The sequence below is a fragment of the Chenopodium album genome, chromosome 12, assembly GCF_948465745.1.
Source record: "Chenopodium album chromosome 12, dcCheAlbu1.1, whole genome shotgun sequence".
Lineage (NCBI taxonomy): Eukaryota > Viridiplantae > Streptophyta > Magnoliopsida > Caryophyllales > Amaranthaceae > Chenopodium > Chenopodium album.
The window spans coordinates 2,986,502-3,007,655 of NC_137845.1; the positions used below are offsets into that span (position 1 = coordinate 2,986,502).

Genomic DNA, 21,154 nt, shown 5'->3' on the forward strand with positions numbered 1-21,154 from the left:
TAATAATGTTATTATATTATTGTGACAATATCTATTATGGAGTAGCTAGGTTACAACTATGTCCTCTTATATAGTTTTAATTTTGTGCATTAACAACAGTTTAGATTTAAAACAGCACATAACCAAATTAAACTTTATTAGCTCTAAAATTTATGCCTAATATATTTAAATTAGGGAAATTAAAGTTGTTGAAGTAGCTAGAAAACCAAAAGTAGTAGCTTAGCTTAGCTAGAGCTTATTTAGAATAAAGTAATTTGTTGACCCGTAAAATTAGCTCCCTATTCCCACTACAACTCCTAAAATTTGGTAAAGTTAATCTGAACTTCTATCTTGTCTGTCAACAGCCATTACCAGTCGCTTCTGTTAATGACAAGACAGTGATTTGTTCAACTTAATTGTTTGTTAGATTTTGTTATGATTGACTTCATCTTCTGTTAGCTTGATATTTCCATTCGTCTCACAAATTTTGGGTAATGTACTCCTACCATGTTAAAAATAATTTATCTGTTTCCAATTAGCAAATTAATGTTTCCTAATATTTTTGTTTTTCTTACCTATTAAAAAAATTAATCAAAGTAACTAATGTATTTACTAATAAAGTAATGAAATCTTGGTCTAATGGTTAAGTACTCGGTAATGTAATTTGCATGCCTGTGTGACTGTGTTGTGTATTCTGCCATGAAAAAAAAACCCTAATATAGCTAAAATAAAGTATCAAATTTCCTCAAATAAAAAAGTGAATTGCTATTTGCCACAGGAGTAATTATAATATCATAGTACTACTCCCTTATGTGGCTGATGCTGATTCCTTTTGTAATGGCTACGGAATGCTGTATAAAAGAGGGCCACGGATTTTCTTAAAAATGATAAAAAGAAATTTCGAGTTGGACTGGACTGTGGTCTTAAATTCTTAATGTGAAGCCAAATTGCAGCCCAAATTTATGGGCCCAGTTCATAATCTCAAAAAAAAAAAAAAAAAAAAAAAAGAAAAAAAAAAGTAGAAGTGATAGTACATGAACATTTCTAGTCAAAAATCTTGTTAGTTATTTTCCAAATAATATTTCCATCATTATACCATAATACATTGATAACTTATTTGTATATACAATCACTTTGATTATATATTTGGACTTTACAAATAGAGCAAGTTCTGGATACCGTTTTTAACGTATGATTGGAAGACCCTATATTACAGTTAAATTTTTCAAGAGACCAAGTTATCCTAAAACGTACATTCGATACATATGAAAGTCAATTATCTACTGGCTATGTAGATCATGGAGATTGGAGAATATGTCAATCAAGAATAAGTCTTGGGCAAATTAGAGGTCTTAGACTGAAATGAAACGCCTTTTTCTTATTGAAATCGAAAGTAAAACTTAGGAAAATAAAATGTTACAAAGCCGCCTTTATTATTCTACATGTACAAATAATTAAATTCAACTCCTCAGCTGGCTTTTACAACTTACAATCCTCACTCAAGCAAAATCCCATAACAAACAAAAGCTGAAATTCAAATCAATTCAATTCCTCTTTTTAGCAATCAAAATGGCAGATGGCCAGGGTACTGTGTGATCGATCAGTTAGCATTTCGGAAGGTCGGCGGGCGGAGGTGGCAGCTTCTGATTGGGTAGCTTGCCGTCTAGGACAATCCAAGCCATCCTTAGACCCCAACTGATGTGCACCTCAAAATGGCAATGCATGAACCATACCCCTGTTTCATAGCATTACTTAGTAAGATCTTCATTCTTTCTTAATCATAATAGTAATTATATCTTAATTTTTTATTTTGTAACAATTTATTAAGCATGAAATCTACATGAAAATGATATATTGATAGTACATGCTCATTGCTTTATATTAAAACTTAGGTTAATGTGACACTTGTTTAGTTGTCATATGATTTTCAATTATTAATTGGTGAATATTAGCCACATTTACTAATTTGTATCCTAGCTAATTAATTAAAGAGAAATTTCTAGCTATCCAATTGAGTTTATACTACATCATTGTGATTTTAATTAGAATCAACTTCTCTGCCAATTTAAATTAGACTAGTGAATGACAAGGGTACGTTACTACCTATGTACCTCGTAATTAAAGACTCATGATGCCTACATACGCTTTATTAGTGTATACTGAATTTTAACGAATAAAAGTATAAAACTGATATAAAAGAATTATTTCCGAAAGTTCGATTAAGAAAACATAACCTAAAATGACTATGATAGGACAAATTTTATTGGAATGTGTTACACTAACCTGGATTATCAGCTCTAAATCGAATAGCGACCCAACCACCGGAAGGCACGGCCACCGTGTTCCTTTCAACAGGATCAACAAGATTATATTTGGCAGGATCTTTGTTAGGATTAAAGTTTCCATAACCTTGACCGACAACATAAAAATTGTAGCCATGAAGGTGAAGAGGATGACTCTCAGCACTAACAATACTAGTGTCCTGCATAACAACCTCAACACTTGTGTTATAAGGGATCACAACAGTTTCAGTAGCATTCATCACATTGGTGTTGTTCGGGGGCGTGCCGGTGTAGTTAAATTCTTTGAGAGGGAATTGAGGGAAATTGGTCTTGTAAACCCCATCATTTTGGCCAAAAAAGTGGGACTGAAGCATAGCAGTTGATGGAAGAGCCATAGAAATGTTGTTAACTGTGGCCGCGAATTTAGTGTTGTTATTAGGCCCTTGGCATCTTTGGTTCTTAGGACAAGGGCTAGTTCCAAGTCCTACTGTAAAGAAGAAGTTTTTATCAACTTTTTGTGGAACATCAACGGGATATTTAGCATTGTTCAAACTTCGAAACTTGTTGCTAAAATTGGCTACAAATGAAGTGTCATTGACTGAAGGTAGACGAGGAAGATCTTTGGATGTAACGTTAATGACCTTGTGAATGGATGAGGGCTTTGGTGGCATTTCGTACTCTAGTATGGCTGCCGCGGTTGTGTTGTCAAAGGTGCCACTACCTGTAAAGTAGGGGCTAACGGCCATTAAGTAAGAAGCATGGCTTGGAATAGGCTTGGTCTTAAGGAGAACATTGGTGGTTTGGCCTGGTGTTATGAGAAGAATGTCGGTTTCAAATGGCTTAAGGTAGAGTGCATCAGCTTCAACCAATGTCATGGTGTGGTTGGCTATACTGAAGAATAAATCATCGTTGAGTGCAGCATTGATCAAACGCAAGAGGTAAGTTTTCCCTGGCTTGACCTTTAGCTTGTATGTATCTTCCAATCCTAATATACAACAATATTGAAATTATAAAGTTTTGTTCATATATGGAAAGAAAAATATTATTAGGCATATCAATCAACTTAAGAACCTTTAGCTCCCGAGCATGAATTGTACAATGGCCCTGGAAATCCATTGAACGTATAAGCATCGGACACATTAGGGCCTCCTCCACTCTGAAGGGCTTGACGAATAACTGCTTCAGTGTCATTGTACCACCACTCTCCTACACATTTTTCATGCACCGTACCACGTAACATGATTAGTATCGTACAAGTGTGTATTTGTGCTCTTATGTTTAATCAAAAGTAAAGATTTAAACGCGATGTATGTATACCAAAGATGATGGTTTTCTCCTCATGGGGCTTAGGGAATGGATACGGTTCATGTTTCTTAGGGAGGATGATCATAGGTCCATATAGAGTAGCCCTAAGCCATGAGATGTGGGCGTGCCAAAAAAGAGTCCCTCTTTGTCCTTTGATTGTGAAGTTGTACACGTAACTGTGATTACTTTGAATTGGACACTGTGTTACATAAGCCGGACCATCAGCCCACTGACTCCCTATTTGCCGGATTCCATGCCTATATATGAAATTTCATCATCATTATGCAAACAACAATATAATTACTGCAAATTATTATTATTAATTGCACAATATATAATTATTGTTTAAATTTACTAGTGGTTAGTTTGCTCTAAAATCATACCAGTGGATGGAGACATTATTTTGGACATGGTTAACAACTTTAACGACAACTTGATCGCCTTCTCTAGCAACAATTGGAGGCCCAGGGAATTTTCCATTGACAGTGAGCATGGTCTTTGTCTTGCACAAGTGTGTTACATTTTGCAATCTTACCTACATAGTCATAATATAAATTTACAACTTTATAATAAATGTTAATCAATTCAATCATACAATATGATCAAATTATTAATAAAAGAGGGTGATATAACACTGTAAGAAAAGATTATAATGATACATGATCATAGCAATTAATAAAATTGGTTCATAAAAGAGGGGACACATACATCAAACGTATAATGCCTAGTTATTCCATGACAATGCCAAACATTGTTGGCCAAGAAAAGGAAAATGGTTGCAGCAAATGCTGGCAAGGAAAGAGTGGAAGCACCCATAGAAACTCGATATCGATCTCGATGTTTATGATACGTTTTTGTGAAAGTGAAGAGAGGCTAAGTGAGAGTTCTAAACAGTTGTTTATATAGGAGTGACAAGGTGAGGAGTTTGTGCCTAGGTTGAGTAAATTTAAATCAGGTTTTTGAATAATTAAGGTCCCTCGAATGCCTCGATCACTATAGAGTGCTATACAAGACAGTTTTACATGGATATTACTTGACCCTATTATATTGTCATTTGGAAGTTGTTTCACACTCATTTTAGCTAGTATATATTAATAAATCTGTATAACTTTCAATTCTTCATGTGATAATTTTTATAGAGTGATATTAGAGCTGGCGATTGTTAACCCAACTTAATAACTTGATTTCGAACCCAACTTAAAGTTATTAAGAATATTAAATTCGATATGAACTGAACATACAATAACATGACCATCCAGTACTAATATAAAAGTTTACACTATTTTTATATACTTTTAACCAAAATCAAAACCGAATGAACATGACCCATCCCTATTTCTATATGCGCATAATCCTAAATGACTTATAATGATTAGATCAACACTAAAATAACTTAATATCATTATTAACGATAAGTAATTTTAGCTTATTAATGACCATTATTACATCATTCAATCAATTAATCCATCCCTTTACATGATCAGGGTACGCAAATTTGGTAAATTTAGCGTGAATAAGATATTGCTCAAATAGGAAAATATATGTGAATCTAAGCGGAGCTTCAAGGAGTTAAAAGATTGATCATACACATGACACGGCATGAGGAGGACATTTTATCTGCCTTTCTTTCAAGCAAGATAAAGATGATAAAGATTACTAACTGTTCTTGTCTATTGATTTTTTTATGTCAAATTAATTCAACCAGTAAGAATTAATGAACATTAAACTTCACTTTCTTCTTCTTTTAATTTTATTTTTTTTAGATGAATAGTCAATTGAAGTAATAAATTGTGAGAGCCAAGCTTGGTGTATACAAATCATTAGAAAAGAAGTATCTAATTTTTACTTAGAAAAAAAATTTAATTTATGAAAACAAAAACTAAGAAAATTATTTCTTCAAAAAAAAAAAAAAAAAAAAAAAAAAAAAAAAAAAAACACTAAGAAAATTATACAGGTTTTTTTCGGAAATCAGGAGCATTTTTAAATTATATTGGGCTGGCGAAAACTTATAATTTTTTTTTTTTTTTGAAAATATATTAAATTTTTTTTTTTTTTTTTTTTTTTGTAACACTTATTAAAACATGTGGGGAGTATGAATATTCATTTGATTATTCAAAAATATTTTATAAATCCTGATCCAATTTAAGCTACTAAACCTTCTAGATTAGAGGGGGGGGGGGGGGGGGTGAGTCATAGAAGTACTCTCTAATGATAGATATTATATATAATGGTTATTATAGATTTGAATTCAAGACTAATAATAAGCTCAAAATGATTTGATTAAGTTATAAATCTTACCATCTTAACTATAATTAATTAAATTATGTTTTCATATACAACTCATCAAATATATCTAATTTGAAGTTGGGGCGTTTATTTTTCATTAGTCTTTATATTATTTGCTACTTCGTATCTATTATTATAGTCTGTAATAGTTTATACTTTGAAATTCAAATAATCAACCCCTAAGTATAGCATCGCCACACACTATTTAAAATATTTCAATAATACATACACTGATATTATAAGTAAATGTAATTGTAGTTTGTAGTTGCACCAACTTTCGCACCTTGTTTGGCACTCTGAATTTACGCTTGGTTTGTACTGTACTCAAAGGGAAATAATTAGACCGTCTATCAAAACTCTTGTGTTTTTACTCTATATATTATACACTACTTAAATATATATATGCATGCATGCATGCATTCACATGGTACGTGAAAATGACGACTTTACCGAGTATTGGCCATTTGGCCGAGCATCTAGAATAAAGTCGATCCTATTGGAGAATTTAGAGTATTTAATTGATTATTATTCATGTTATATTAAGTTTAAGTCATTTGGTTAAAGTGTCATGACTTAGACAACATATGATTAAGGTAGTAGTATACAACTAATTAAGAGAAAGCAAGAAAATGGCTGATTCGTCACTAATATTGCAACCGTTACTACTTACGGTTTCAGTTTTGATTTCTCTTGATTTAGTTGGGCAGTTACGTACTTAATGCATTATAACTTAGTGTATTAATGCATTGTTTAATGCATCTCTTAACATTTGATGTTTGATGCGTGGTTTATGTGTGTCTTAATACGTTGTTCAATGCATAACTTAAAGCATTGTTTAATGCTTTACTTAATGCATTGTTACGTTTGATACTAAGCTACTATCTTATATATATGAGAAACTCCTCATATGATGGATGAAAGTTGTGAGATGAAATATATTATCTATCTTATCACTTTGGCATAGGGAGTTATTATCAGTTGTTCATTTTCACAAAACCACAAACACTTTTATAAATTGAATTGCTATCATCCTACAAGTGATAGTAATTGTTCTTTATTGTATCTCCTGAGTAATTTTCGTGATACCCAGTTGTAGTATAGGGTCGGAATTATACTTTTGGGAAAGTGATCCCGTTCACGCCTCGAAGGTTTTTCCAATAATTTCATTTCCATTTCTTTGTGACCCTTGTTTACTAGAAAATCCCTAACAGATCCCTTCATTTTTGTTTATTATAAGGAAACCAAAAATGATCTCTTAATTAAAAAGCTTCAAAATATATACTAGGAGGGATCGGAGTAGGTGTAATATGGTTGCTTAGTAAGTACGTATTGTATGATTGTATCAATCTTAAACGAAGTAAACAAGAATGTGTATTCATACGTAAATTATTATACTAGACTGAAATTAATTTTAAATAACTAAAATTACTTTTACAGTTACAGATTAAAACTTATACGGAGTAATTTCTAGTTCATTATTATATTTGTTATCTAAAATTACTTATTTTTATTGAACTGAAATTATTTTACGTAAGTGAAATAAATTAGACCGAATATGGTTTGTTTTTTTTTTTTTTTTTTTTTTTTTTTTTTGGTAAGGTGAAGAAAATAGGGTCTTATTATACAATGTAATTAAACAAGACTATCCGTATTAGTTAATTAAATGATGGGCCTAGCTAGGTAGCTAAACCCAATCAAAGATATATTTATACCTAACATGAGCTACCATGAGCCTAATGCGTGACTTAGCCCAATCTGGTTTGATCAGATATCAAGATTTGAATATTTGTACACTAACCTTTAAGATAAAAGCTATCAAATGAGAAATGTCATTATATTCATATGGCTAAAGCTAACGAACACCCCCAGGACATTGGATAAATTATCTAAAACTAGAAACATTAAATTAAAAATTAACATTGATTACACCGATCAATGCGTGATTTTGTCATGCTTTCCCAAATTAATACCACTTTAGGTGATATTTTAAATGCTTATCCAACTCTCCGAGGGCGTTCGTTAGCAAGATCCTATTCATATTAATATGTTCAAATATATAATTTTATGAGTACTTTTATAATTAAAGAATTACAAATATTTGTGAAATACAGAGTAAAATTTAAAATTCTGATCAACATTGGTTTGATATGATCTTATTTGATTATCTATTTATCTGAGATACATAGTAAATAAATGTTTGCTTAGATAAGCTAAATCGAGCAATAGTCAGACACTCAAACCTGACTTTATGACTGCCGTACACATTCTAAATCCTTAATTGATGGAAATTTTACGCAATAAGATTTTCCTTGGGACATTGCAATAATTATGGTAATAATAAATGGACAGGATAATATACTCCATACCAGAATGAGTGATTTTTTTTTTTTTTTTTTTTTTTTGGTAATATAAAAAGTTTTTTTTTAAAAAAAATCTCACACACACATTTGCCAACAATAAGGGTGGAAACATTTTATAATGTACTCCTTTGGGTTCCTTTTGCCTAAAAAATGTACCCGCCCCAAATAAAATTTGCGACTCCAATAAAAGTTGTCACTAGTTCTTCCCTACCCCATATAAAATTCTATCTTATCTAAGTAAACACCTCACTTATTTATAATCTCTCTTCATACTCCTAAGGACTAACTAATTAATTCTACAATAAGAGAGATTAAATTCTAATTAATGGAGAGCTATCAGAGCCCTAACCAAGAAACATCAAGTCACACAAGAAATTGTTTTAATGCTAAGTTTGAAAATTTGAAGACTAATGTTGGTGATATTTCAAAGTTGACTAAGCAACTTGCTAAAGATGATCCTAGGAGAATTGTTCACTCCATCAAAGTTGGGTTTGCCATCACATTGGTCTCACTCTTCTACTACTTTGATCCTTTCTACAATGGCTTGGGTGTCGATGCAATGTGGGCCGTTCTCACCGTGGTGGCGTTGTCTTCGAATTCTCTGTTGGTAAGTGTTAAACATCTTACTTGTACTATATCTTAGTGGTCATTTGGTTAGACATATACTTCGACAATTAATACGTAATTAGGGAGTTACATTTTCCAGCTAGAATGTGATTGTTTGATTGAGTATATAACATATTCCTAGACCCCTCAACCATCAAATTAATCTGGTTGAGTTGGTCGTCCTTTAACAGATTATTTTGTACCTTGCAATTTGTGTATCATGATGACTTGTATATTTAATTAGGTGCAACGCTAGGAAAAGGGGTGAATAGAGTGGTTGCAACAGTTCTAGGTGGATTTTCAGCTGTTGGAGCTCACAAATTATCCAGTCTTCCTGAGGAGAAGCTGCCTATTCTAGAGCCTCTTTTTCTTGGAATTTCCGTTTTCTTAACAGGTAAATAAATAAACTACAAAATCACGACACGTTCATCAAAACCGTAATATTAGACATAGCCCGGGTCATTATTTGGTAGGCAGTAATAAATAAATTGCGTTAATAGTAATGAATTTGTATGTAATTTTGATTTGCAGCTGGAGTAATGACATTCATACGATTTTTTCCAAAGATAAAGGCGAGATTTGATTATGGACTGTCGATATTCATATTGACATTCAGTTTAATATGTATGTCGGGGTATCGAACGGATGAAATTCTAGACATGGCAAGTAGAAGGATTACCACCATTTTAATAGGAACCTCTACGGCTGTGATTGTTTGTGTCGTCATATGCCCTGTCTGGGCGGGCTCTGATCTTCACTCACTTGCTGCCACCAATCTTGAAATCCTTGCCGATTTTTTTCAAGGTAATATAAAATTATACTCCGTACGTCATATGTTTGTCTTACTCGATCAATTTTATCATAGTTATGATACTAACTCGAAATCTTGTACAAACATAACCTATATAGTATGTACATACGTGTACCTCAATTGACTACTCTAGTCGTGATCCTTTAATTTGGGAATGTAATACCAAGTATGTACTAGTCACAACGTACATTTGTGAACAAGAACTAACACATTTTGGTGACAGAATTCGGAGGAGAATACTTTAAAGCTTCTTGGGATGCATTCTCGAAGGACAACAATAAACTCACACTAGACAGATTGAAAAAAGTAGTCGATTCCAAAAGTAATGTAGATTCTTTGGTTAGTTTTTCTCCCTTTCTTCATTATTTATGAAAATATCCAGTCAAGATTTTGTTCGTTTGCTACTTTAATTTACCTAAGATGCTCAAATGTAAGCAGTTTAATTTAGCAATGTGGGAGCCTCGGCATAGACACTTCAAGTATGATCATCCATGGACACAATACCAGAATATAAGTGAGTTGGCTCGGCGTTGTGCTTGTAGAGCTGAAGTTCTTCGTAGTTTCCTATATACTCAAGTCCAGGTACAAATTCTACTCTACGCTCTCTATTTCGCTACAGCATAAGTGCTTACCATTGTTTTATGGCCAAGTTCAACCTCCAAATAAAATTGCGAGGGACAAATATATATTTACATTAGAACAAACACCCTAGGTAGTTTATATGTATAATAATATTTAATAGTATGGAGCAATCTTTAAAGGACAGTTTAAAAAATTGGGGCAGACAAAAAGGATCAGAGGTAGTAAAGCTTTTGTTGGGTTTAGTTAATTAGTTATGCTCTTGCATTGTGTTAACTACATTACTGTACATGTGCTATGTATAGAATGTCGAGTTAGGTCAGGTCGGGTCAATATATGCTAAGACTAGACCTACATTGGCTACATACTACTGTGTTGTACGCTAACTTCATTTGATTATTATGATTGAACATGCAAAGACACCAACAGAAGTGAAGGCTAGGTTCCGTGAAGCATGCATGATGATGAGCACAGAATCAGGAAAAGCCCTGAAGGAACTATCGTTGGCAATCAAGAGAATGAACCAACATTCTAACGCAAATCACCATGTCCAAAATGCCAAACAAGCAGCTGAAAATCTCTATCCCTTGTTAACATCAAACATATGGGAAAATCTCATACTTTCAGATGTAACACCAACAGCCACAGTCGCCACCTTACTAGCAGATGTAGTAGCTTGCACCGAGGAGATTGCAAAGGCGGTCCAAGAGCTTGCATCCCTAGCCAAATTTAAAGACAAGAATTTCACCATCATGGATGGTAGGGTTGCGTGTGGAAGCGACAGAAACAAATTGGCTAATCAAGGATCAATTAACAGAAGTTATCTTAATAATAATCAGTTGATTATAATTCATGATGGGGATTCATCCCCACTTTGTTCACCAAAAATTTCAATATCGGATCAGGATCCGCCTTCCTTGGCTATAGCTCAACAAAATGCAGAGTAACATTATAGTCTAATAGCTGCTAGTTTGTTTGACCACATGTATTTTTTTATTTTTTTATTTTTTTCATTTTTGATTATTTGGTACATGAAACACCTTGGGGCCTGGCGTCCTCTCCCAGAGATCATCCTATATCCCATGCATTTGCACGAGTACAATCTTGTATATCTAACAGCGATGAAAATAATATAGACATGGCACACAGATGAAACAACATCTTACTAATAGGAATCTCTACAGGTTGTGAATCTGTGATTGTCCTGTATAGGCTGGCATTCATCTTTACCAAGTTAATGCTTCTGATTTATACAGATTACTAGTTAAATATAACATCATTCTTCCAAGCAAATCATATTTCATTTCGCAAAGACATATACAAACAGGTAATATATAATGGTATAATCATCTCAACAAATGAACAAAGTTTTATGGAAATTTTGTATTAATTACCTCAAATACTGAACAAAGTTTAGATGAAAATAATTACAACTGTGATGGATCTTAATCCCATATCATCACAACTGCAATGACAGCAACTCCAAGAAGAACAGCAAAGAATCTATAAAATGGGGTGTCAAAGTAACAAGGAGAATGTGGCTTATAACCTTTGGAAATGAGATGATTAATAGCAACATAGATGAATATCCCGGTAGCAAATCCCATGGAAATGGCGTAAGTCCAGTCAGCTGCTGGGCCTTCGGTTGTTGCATCAATGGCGATTCCAATCCCTATACCAATAGGGCTTGAAATCGCAAAGGCAAAAGAGTAGGCCACAGTTGCCAAAAATGGCCGCTTTGGGATCATTCTTAAGAGGGCAATCCCCATTGCAATGGCCGCGAAAACTTTGTGCAGGGCTATAGTCCATAAGTTCTTCCATGCATCTCCTTCATTATCTGTACCCCAAAAATAAATGTCTTTCTAATGAGAATATAATTAACGGTTATGATATACGCAGTCTTAAGGACAAAGTATAATTGTTACTAAATAAGTATTCTATATATTTCCTACATTGAGAATTGTTTAAGAATTGAATTTTATAACAAAAACAAGACAAAATTAGAGGCAGGAAAATTATATATTGAATTAGGTTAAAGTTAGTAAGTTGGTTACCTGCAATACCAACAGCAATGCCCTCAAAAATAGAGTGAAAACAAAGAGCAACTATAAGAAGAACAGAGTTCCCAACTGATGTAGTTCTTATGAAGATTGGACTGTGCTCCACTGCTTCGTCTTTCTCTGGCTGCTCCTCGTCTCCATATTCTTCTACTGCCACCCTCTTTTTCCCTGCGCTTTTCTTGGCAACGTACATAATTATGCAATCCCCGAGCATGGTAATGACATATCCAGCACAGGCTAACATGAAAGCAAATGGATATTCAAGGGATGTGAGGTTAGAAAAAACAGAAGAGGCATCGCTTAAGAAATGCATCATCGCTGTTCCAAGGAAGACTCCTCCAGCAAACTGAGTCCCAAGAACGAGAAAGTTCTCGTTCCATCGTAAGAAGTAGGGGGAGACTCCAAATACAAAGGTGCTAACAAGAAAAATGACTAAACACCATATTTTGACTATGACAAGCTTTCTTGAATCGACATTCTTGGGAGTACTACTAGATTCGTCAGGACTGACTGGACTATCTTCATGATCATGACTGATACCACCATGGGCATCGATCAAAGTAAACTGAATCGAAATAATGAGTATTACAACAATAACGAATGAAGTCGATTTGAGAGATTTCAGGGAAGAGATGGAAGCCATTGTATGTATGCAGCTCCTTATTCCACCTCTTTGTCCCTCTCAATGGCTAGAAGTCTACAAAACTTGATTAGTTATGCCTATTTGCATGGATGACAAAATAGTTATCACTTTATTTATTCTTCAATTAAAATCAGGCTTAACTTGTGTGGAGGTCATTCAACCTTCAGATTTGTAGTACAGCATTGACTTTGCAAAAATTGTACTACACAATTTGTAGATTAACAATCTGTCAATATCATAATTGGGCTGGGTTTGGGAGAATATTTTATGTAATTAAGACTTACATTATTTTGAAATCTAAATCATGTAAGACCAATGTCCAAATATTTGGTGATATATTAAAGGAAGACTAAATCAAACCAGTCAAGAAAGGCATGAAGCATGCTGTTTTTGTCCTCAAAATTGCTATGCTAGTCCACCATCAACTATCTGGGAAAGACTCATCTAATGATCTAAAATTAAATATAATTTCAATTTGTGATTCGAAAATGTATAAACTTGTGTATATTAAAAGCTAAAAATAAAATTATGTCATACAGTAACCTCACTCTTTGATGAAAGCAATGACAGATATGAGGATGGAGAGTCTGAGACATGGTTGCCATGACACAGTTCAACTTTGAAGCGTTTTCCACCTTCATTCATCTCATCTAGTTCTGCAGATCTTTCAATATCACAGTATATAACGCAATTATTATCTGGGAGCTTTTCACATTTCAAATATTACATATGATGGCAGACAAGATCATCTTCAGCAGAGCATCATTGAGAAGTTTTCAATACAAAAAATGAAAGATTATGATGCTAACAAGCTAGATGCTTATATGTCTTTGCAGAAATTACAATTCACTCAGTATTATGAAGAACTGAAACAAGTCGAGCACTAGTTGCAAGTTCTACCATGTAATACACCAGTTGCTATACACAGGAGGAGGCTAGAGAGCTCTTGAGGTAAGTCATGTACAGGTAATCTCATGCTAATATATTACACTGGAGAATACAGAAACTTAAACCATGTCAGAAACATCATTAGTACTATCCAAGACACCTTGCATTTCAGATCCTATTCTTAGTTTGCATACGGGGCATGTGCCTTGTTGCCTCAACCATGGATCAATGCAATTGGAATGGAACTGCAAAAAATTGAACATGGAGGCATTCAACTCTTATTCATATAGCAGCATTCGGCCACAAATAACAAGAAATAGTTTAAACAGATATATAGAAAGACGTAGAGTACAATTTCTGGTCAAATATGCTTTTAGAAGTTTATGAATTGATGGTGTAGTGGACATCATGTCTGAAAAGCAGCATAAATCAGTCAGATGAATCACACACCTGATGTAAACATGGTAAGGTACGCAGGAGTTCTCCTCTCTTCACTTGCTCCAAGCAAATAGTACAAGTAAGATCTTCTTCAGAACCCTTTGTGCTACTAGCATCTTGCTTTAGCTGTTCAAGAAACAGACACAAGATATATCATTAATTATTACGGAGTACTAAACTAATATAGCAACACCAAAGAATTTTTACTAAGCAATATTTCACAGTTCAGAATAAAATGTGTTTGTATAAAAGTATTTGAAGAGAAAGGAAGGAGAGAGAAAGCAATTGATCCATTTTCCTTTAATTGGATGTGATTCAGGAAAGAAAAAGGGAAGAAATGGCCTATTTGCCAAATGGGTTTTTTCAAACACCAAAAAAAACAGCAACCCATTAGTATTTTAAAAAGCCCTGTTGCCCATGTGACCCGTTCCATAGGAATTCATTTTGGAGCTTACCTTGTGAACATATATATCCCATTTATGCTTATTTTCCCCTTTTCTTTTCTACATCCTCACTTCCCACTAGGCCAATAATCCTTATTTCTCCCTACTTTTTCTTACATCTCCCTTTCATTTGGTTATTAAGCCTTCATTACACATACAAATATTGCAGTGGATCATTAATAAATCATCAAATAGTGTGCAGTTATAAAGTCATTTTATCTTGTTTTATCTAGAGTTTCTCAAAAAAAATCACCCATATTTTTCACATTCCTAAATACCAAATTGGACATATTAAGCTGTGAGAACAAATAGTCAATAGCGTCTTTTGAGTTTTGAGACAGCAAGTGCATAAAGACAAGCACCTAATGGAAATGAAGCAAAATTCCACAAAACTACAGGACCAGCACCTCCTACGGATTTCAATTGAGGCCAAGGGAACTGTCAAGGGGGAAGCTACACGTAGATAAGTAAAGAATTAAGGTTACACACAAACACTAAGCATAATTAGAGTGTTTAGAATTTCCATACCACTAAACGCATTAAATTGGTACTACTTTATATTTACTCAGCTTTGGCATCATAGCATGTACATAACTCTAAGCAAAGAGGAAAGGAAGAATGCAAAACAGGAGTGACAAAATCCTCATAGCCACGCGACATCTCAATAACACAAAAGCTAATAGACAACTGAATTACTTCTCTATAGTCTATAGTTTAAGAGAATAGATCATGTATGATATACCACATGCCATGCACAGTATTATTACAACTTTTTGTTTAGAAGCAGGGGATTTTTAGTTATATAAAGCATCCCACTCATGATTATGTTGGCATGCACAGACGTTCATGAAGAAAGGCAAGGGGAAAAAAAAAGGTGTTTTATCAAAATGCTCATAGATGTAAGATTACATAGTGTAACTACAGAAGAACCAAGAAAGATGAGATAACATAAGGCAACAATTTTCCCACAAGTACAGTAGTACAACACCAAAAAGGATGAAATACCTCAAGGGTTGTTGACGAAGATGAAGCCTCTTGTGATTGTGAAACCTCACTAATAAGAATGTTTCAGGAAATTATATGAGATGGAAATACAATGAGCCAAGTACATCGCTATTAAATTTTCAATCATTACACAATCCAAAATACGGAGTATTACTTAGTTCATATATAAAAAATATTTAACTCTTCCAAATGCATAAGATAATTGCAAGATTATCACTGAATATGTGCATATTGAGTTGCCAAATAAATACTGAAAATCTAAGTACAAGCTACTATGTACTATGGTCTATGAGTAGGCAAGAGTGATATTCTGCCATTCTGGCAACATACTGAAGATTTCCAAGTACAAGCTACTAACATGTAATTAGTATAACAAAATCAAACTAATTCAACTAGAAATGAAATGCGCAGGCCAACTTCATAACTGAGCCACTTTAATTTAATTACAATTCAACCAAACTACCCGCACTCATTGATAATAAGGTGTACCATACCACTCTGGTCCTGTGCCATTATATTTGTGGACTGGTAAGGCGTTTATCTCTTCTTCACTCATTGAAGGAATGTTCGAGACATTGTCAGCATCCAGTGCTCTTAATGCTTCATAATCTACAACATAATTTTGGAGAACTTAAAGCCTAATAATGCATCATATTGACAAACCAATTAAAAAATTCAAGTTTGTTTCTAAGATACGATGGTATAAGAATTTGTAATGTATGAATTTGTAGTGTACATTATACCTAGGTCATCAAATTCACGATCCAGAAGGGCAAGCTGAAGCCTCAGTCCTTGTAGTCGCCCTCTGCTTGCTAAAGCTATGGACGGTGGCATCTGCAAACGGAACTCAGTATGCCCAAATAAGCCACTAGCGGCTGCAGCATGAGCTTGAGCTTGAACTTGCAATTGTTGACAAGTTGCATACATCCTTAAGCATGTTACGATCAGAAACACACCAAGAACCAGCCAAAGCTGCATATAGTCAGATTACAGAACTCAAGTAAGTGGCAGCAAACACAAGTACTCACATAGGTTACAGTAATAGACAACAAGACGTAGATTTGGAACAATTTACCAGAAAATTAGGTGACATCTGATGAGTATTTAGAATTGTGAACAACAAAAGAACTGCAAAACAACAGAGTGAAAGTTAAGTATTAATCATATGAATATTATAAACGAGAAATCTCACTTCAGTCAAATGACATAGCATAAACCTTACCACTTACCAGTGACAAGAAAAGCCAACGAATTTGTATTTACAGGCCGAACTGGGTGAATTCTCTGTCGCACGAGAAAATGCAAGTTGGGTTTAAAAAAATAAAAACTAGTCCATCATAACACCCAATGTAACTCTCAACAAGTAAAGACAACCACATAAAATAAAGAAAATCAATCATGAACAGAAAACATACTACTGAGCGCCTTTCCAGAACTAATCCTGATAATCCATTTTCAATATCTCCTCGGCTACCACGGAAAACAAAACTCATATTTGCAAGAGTAGCAAACAGCCTATATGCCTAGCACTTAGCAATGCCTGCAAAGCGCCGAGAATGACAAACTGCTTAATAAGTTTTCATGTTCAGAACTTGCATATGAAATAGTATCCAGCAGCAACACATAGATCAGTGAGAAACAATGTGAGCCAACTACTAAACCACACACAAATTGAGTTCACTTATATAAAACCTCATTGTCCTCAAATTCATAGCCTTTTTGTCAGTAACAAAACACACAAAAATAACTTCCCTCCCTTCTAGAATAACATCATAATTAGGCATTCAGGCACTTAAAATGTACTTATACTGCAAACCACAAAGCTCATAACTTTTGCTATAGATTTATATAGAACTTGAATTTTGCATAATTGGGAAGAATAGGACCATCTCTAAACATACAAAGTAAGCATGCGACAAGCTTAACCTAATCAAATATACTTTTGATTTCATAGCATGAGTAATGTTGATTTTTTAATGTAATCATCGATAACGCAGCATTAATCAGCTACTTTTGTCATATGATGCAAAATAATTGCACCATTATAACCCATCAACATATAATCAAACATTAATTGAACAATTTCAAATGCAGATATATATAAACAGAGGAATACCCAAAAAAAATTACCCCAATTTTACAAATTTGAGGATGGGCAAAAAAGAGAGAAAGAAATACCAAATTTCAAACAGTTTGCCGGTAATTCAAAAACTCACCATTAAAGTTGCAAACTTTGAACAATAACATGAATAACCAAACTGGAAAATTTACTTACAGTGGTAAGATTGGAGGATAAAGTTGCAATTTTTCAAGTGTATTGGAGCTAGCAATATGAAGAGAGTGATGAAGTTACAAGATCCCAACAACAACCCAAATTTTGGAGTGAATTTTTTTTTTTTTTTTTTAAGGAAAAAATATTCATATTTTTAGTTAGAAAGTTCCAGAAATAGAGATCTGGAAGTCTCGCAGGTATTTTGTACTGATAATTTTGACCCTTGGATTGGATTCTACTTGTAATACAGATCGTGTGATTAAAGGCATTTTGTTCTGGTTTATCTCTAATATTTCTGTCAATTTTATGTGAGATTTCGTACAAAGGTGTCATACTCCTTTCACAAATTCACATGGATGCTTTTGGTTAGAGTTTGATGTTGGTTTCCTACTGTGAAGAGTGAGGACTACCAAACTCACGTGTTAGTGTTTTAACAAAATTCTTAGAATGAAAGAATGAATTATAAAAGTTGTATTCAGATTTCGAAATTTGTTATTGGAAACTAAGTTTGGTTTTTAAGAGTGAAATTGATCGATTTTAAAATTTAAAATAATGATTTACAAGTCTAACTTTTTTTTTTTTTTTTTTTTGAAACCATTTACAAGTCTAACTAGTTGTGAAGGTTAATTTTTAAATTTAAATTTAAATACTACAGTAATACAAATTTGTATTTTATAAGGTAATTTCTTATGTTAAGTCATTAACTGTTTGATTTTAACCCTTTAATTAGATTTTAGGGTTTTGAGGCTTAGATAAATAGTGTTCGAGCACATGTATATTTCATATTTGCATATTGGAATGACTAGAGTAATCACCAACAATGAATAAAGATCAACCAAGTCCGTTCTTTAAAGTAATCACCACTTCAACAAGACATATATATTTGCATAGTAGTCATACTTCTACAGTTCTACTATTATTTTATTTGTCCACTTTTGGAATCTTGAGAGTTTTAATGTAAATGAAATATAATCCTTTGACAAAGCATAATCATCATGTACAATTTTGTTAGATAAGGAAGACTATTCAATGACTACTATAAAATTGTGGCCATTATAATATATTAAATCTCAACCCTTTATTTTTAAGAAATGATCTTAACCATTTATTTATGTCAACAAAAAAAATATAAATTAGTTTTGAAAAACAGTAAGAAACACTTTTTTTCCTAAGAATTAAACGTTAAATGTATAAAAATAATGTTCTTTTTTAAACTTTAAGATCAAAAGATTCAAAACTTATACCTTCCATGGAAAATCAATGGAAATATCCATTCCAACCTATATCTGTTTATTAAAAAAATGTCTCTACTTTAATATACACAGTACATGATTACTCTCATAGCTCTTGCTGGTCATATTAAATTATCATTCGCTTTGTGTTTTTTCATTTGATTGGTGATCAAATATGAATTTCATGTTAACTGGGTTGAATGATTGATCACAAATTGCAAAGAATTAGCAATGGAAACTTTCGGTAGGAGTAGTTTATTTTTTGGGAAAAAACATTTAAAAGAATCTTTTTTTTTTAAGGTAGTTATTTTGGTCAACTTAATCAATGGTACTAATTTATGTAAAAACAATAAAGGGTGTAGATTTCATTGTTATAATGACTACAATTTTATTATAGCCATTGCAAAACTGTCCGTTAGATAATTCATCTTGAGTTTTTTTTTTTAGAAAAGTCTAAACGCCCTTAATTTCCATTCATATGAAGATAATGTTCCGAATTAGGTACGACAACTAGTAAAATCCAATAAATATTTATACTACTTGTTCCCCATGGCATGCAAGCAATGAGCTAACTCATGGACAACTTTATTTCCCTCTTTACGAAGAAAGCTTAAAGACACTGATTCGTTTTATAGAATTACAAACGTGGTAAATATCATCTAAGATAAGATGGGGACTAATTTTCACGTCTCATGTGATTCGAGTGTGTTTACTAACCCAAGACAATCACTTTTCATTATCAATCTCCGAAACCTGAAGTCAGCAGTAGCTCTATGTCTCCAGAAAAGAGTCGTAGCCTCAACAATACTAGGATGACAACCATACTTGGATCTTATCTTGATTTTTAGTTTCTTAAATAATACTCGTACTTCATTCGTACTTTATATGTAAATTTTTATAATTTTTTATGATGTGTAATTGAAGGTATGTTTTATTTTGAATGAGTATCTTAAAATATTATAATTAACTATAATATTACATTAAAACTATGCAAAAACACAAATATGGAGTAGCATTTAAAGATCCGAGAAAAACTATGCAAAGCACAAATAGAATTTAAAGATTCGAGATAGCAAGAGTATGACTTTTTTTTTTTTTTTTTTTTTTTGACATAGATAGGATTATTACTCGTGTATAACATAATACAAACAGGATGAGCACAACATTATAGAACTGTACAATAAAATTTAAAAATTCATATGTAAATTTATTGTTATTTTTTTAGCCCGTGCAATTCCCAAATTTAAAAGCTAGTTATGCAATATAAAAAAAATGTACTCTCTATTCAAAAAAAAAAAAATGTACTCATATGCTATATCTTTTTAACGGGAATAAAGGAGACAAAATCTCCCTATAATATTGGTTAGACTAAGCTGGTATTATTGGCATATACTACTCCAGTTATATTTGAGGAAAGTATATTAGAGGCACACTACCGTATTTGATATGCTTAGCTTCTAAATATAACCAAAAATGACTAAAAATAGCAACTATTGGATAACTATCTTACTGGAAATCACCTAAACTAGTTAACAACAATTACCAAACACTCCTAAAAAGGTTGAGATTTTCAACAACAAATACAAAATGGTCAAAAACCCAAAATCTAAGTAAATATTTGGTAACCCTCAAATTAAGTACTTTCAAGTTTTATAAACACATTGATTACCCAACAAGGGTAAATCTGAAACTTCACATTTCCTAACTTTTTTTTTTAAAAAAAAACTGTCTAACTAAATAAAGGGCTTTTCAATAGTTTCCATGCTTCAATGAAAACCCACCGAATCTAATGCGATGACGTGGCAATTCTCTAAAAAGCTTTTTAATTTTGGATGTATGAGGTGGCCAAATTATTAAATTATTAAATAAATAAACTATTAAAAATAATAAAGTAAAAATTAAATTAAATAAATAAACCCCACTTATCTGCATTTTGCCACTTCCATCGGTCCGTTATCACTTGGT

The 21,154-nt window shown here is 32.9% G+C and overlaps 3 protein-coding genes and 1 pseudogene across 3 annotated transcripts; 1 reads left to right on the forward strand and 3 right to left on the reverse strand.

Moving 5' to 3' along the window:
- Window positions 1-1,337: 1,337 nt before the first annotated feature.
- LOC145571615 (laccase-17-like) lies at window positions 1,338-4,423 on the reverse strand. Its single transcript, XM_081630646.1, has 6 exons — window positions 4,275-4,423; window positions 3,950-4,101; window positions 3,579-3,823; window positions 3,333-3,467; window positions 2,263-3,246; window positions 1,338-1,714 (listed from the first exon to the last, which is right to left on the reverse strand). Exons 1-6 carry the CDS (start codon window positions 4,380-4,382, stop codon window positions 1,584-1,586), a joined length of 1,755 nt encoding a protein of 584 aa, XP_081486772.1. The 5' UTR covers window positions 4,383-4,423; the 3' UTR covers window positions 1,338-1,583.
- Window positions 4,424-6,436: 2,013 nt separating this feature from the next.
- On the forward strand, window positions 6,437-11,243 carry LOC145572788 (aluminum-activated malate transporter 2-like; annotated as a pseudogene).
- Window positions 11,244-11,567: 324 nt separating this feature from the next.
- LOC145571616 (zinc transporter 1-like) lies at window positions 11,568-13,001 on the reverse strand. Its single transcript, XM_081630647.1, has 2 exons — window positions 12,263-13,001; window positions 11,568-12,045 (listed from the first exon to the last, which is right to left on the reverse strand). The coding sequence occupies exons 1-2, from the start codon at window positions 12,909-12,911 to the stop codon at window positions 11,654-11,656; spliced, it is 1,041 nt and encodes a 346-aa protein (XP_081486773.1). The 5' UTR covers window positions 12,912-13,001; the 3' UTR covers window positions 11,568-11,653.
- A 730-nt stretch (window positions 13,002-13,731) lies between these two features.
- On the reverse strand, window positions 13,732-18,108 carry LOC145571617 (E3 ubiquitin-protein ligase SDIR1-like). The gene is made up of 9 exons (XM_081630648.1): window positions 17,961-18,108; window positions 17,101-17,225; window positions 16,915-16,969; window positions 16,761-16,813; window positions 16,429-16,657; window positions 16,180-16,294; window positions 15,686-15,734; window positions 14,250-14,363; window positions 13,732-14,044 (listed from the first exon to the last, which is right to left on the reverse strand). Exons 2-9 carry the CDS (start codon window positions 17,176-17,178, stop codon window positions 13,919-13,921), a joined length of 819 nt encoding a protein of 272 aa, XP_081486774.1. The 5' UTR covers window positions 17,179-17,225; window positions 17,961-18,108; the 3' UTR covers window positions 13,732-13,918.
- Window positions 18,109-21,154: the final 3,046 nt, after the last annotated feature.

Bases quoted from the DNA above. Each gene is read 5' to 3' on its own strand.
- LOC145571615 (XM_081630646.1), bottom strand. From the start codon at position 4,382: ATGGGTGCTTCCACTCTTTCCTTGCCAGCATTTGCTGCAACCATTTTC. The intron at 3,824-3,949 runs GTATGATTTTAG...TTTCATATATAG, and splicing joins AATAATGTCTCCATCCACTG to GCATGGAATCCGGCAAATAG. The intron at 3,247-3,332 runs GTTCTTAAGTTG...GTTGTATATTAG, and splicing joins TTCATGCTCGGGAGCTAAAG to GATTGGAAGATACATACAAG.
- LOC145571616 (XM_081630647.1), bottom strand. From the start codon at position 12,911: ATGGCTTCCATCTCTTCCCTGAAATCTCTCAAATCGACTTCATTCGTT. The intron at 12,046-12,262 runs GTAACCAACTTA...TTTGGGGTACAG, and splicing joins CATTGCTGTTGGTATTGCAG to ATAATGAAGGAGATGCATGG.
- LOC145571617 (XM_081630648.1), bottom strand. From the start codon at position 17,178: ATGAGTTTTGTTTTCCGTGGTAGCCGAGGAGATATTGAAAATGGATTA. The intron at 16,970-17,100 runs GTATGTTTTCTG...CTCGTGCGACAG, and splicing joins TTCTGGAAAGGCGCTCAGTA to AGAATTCACCCAGTTCGGCC. The intron at 16,814-16,914 runs GTAAGTGGTAAG...GTTGTTTTGCAG, and splicing joins GTTGGCTTTTCTTGTCACTG to TTCTTTTGTTGTTCACAATT.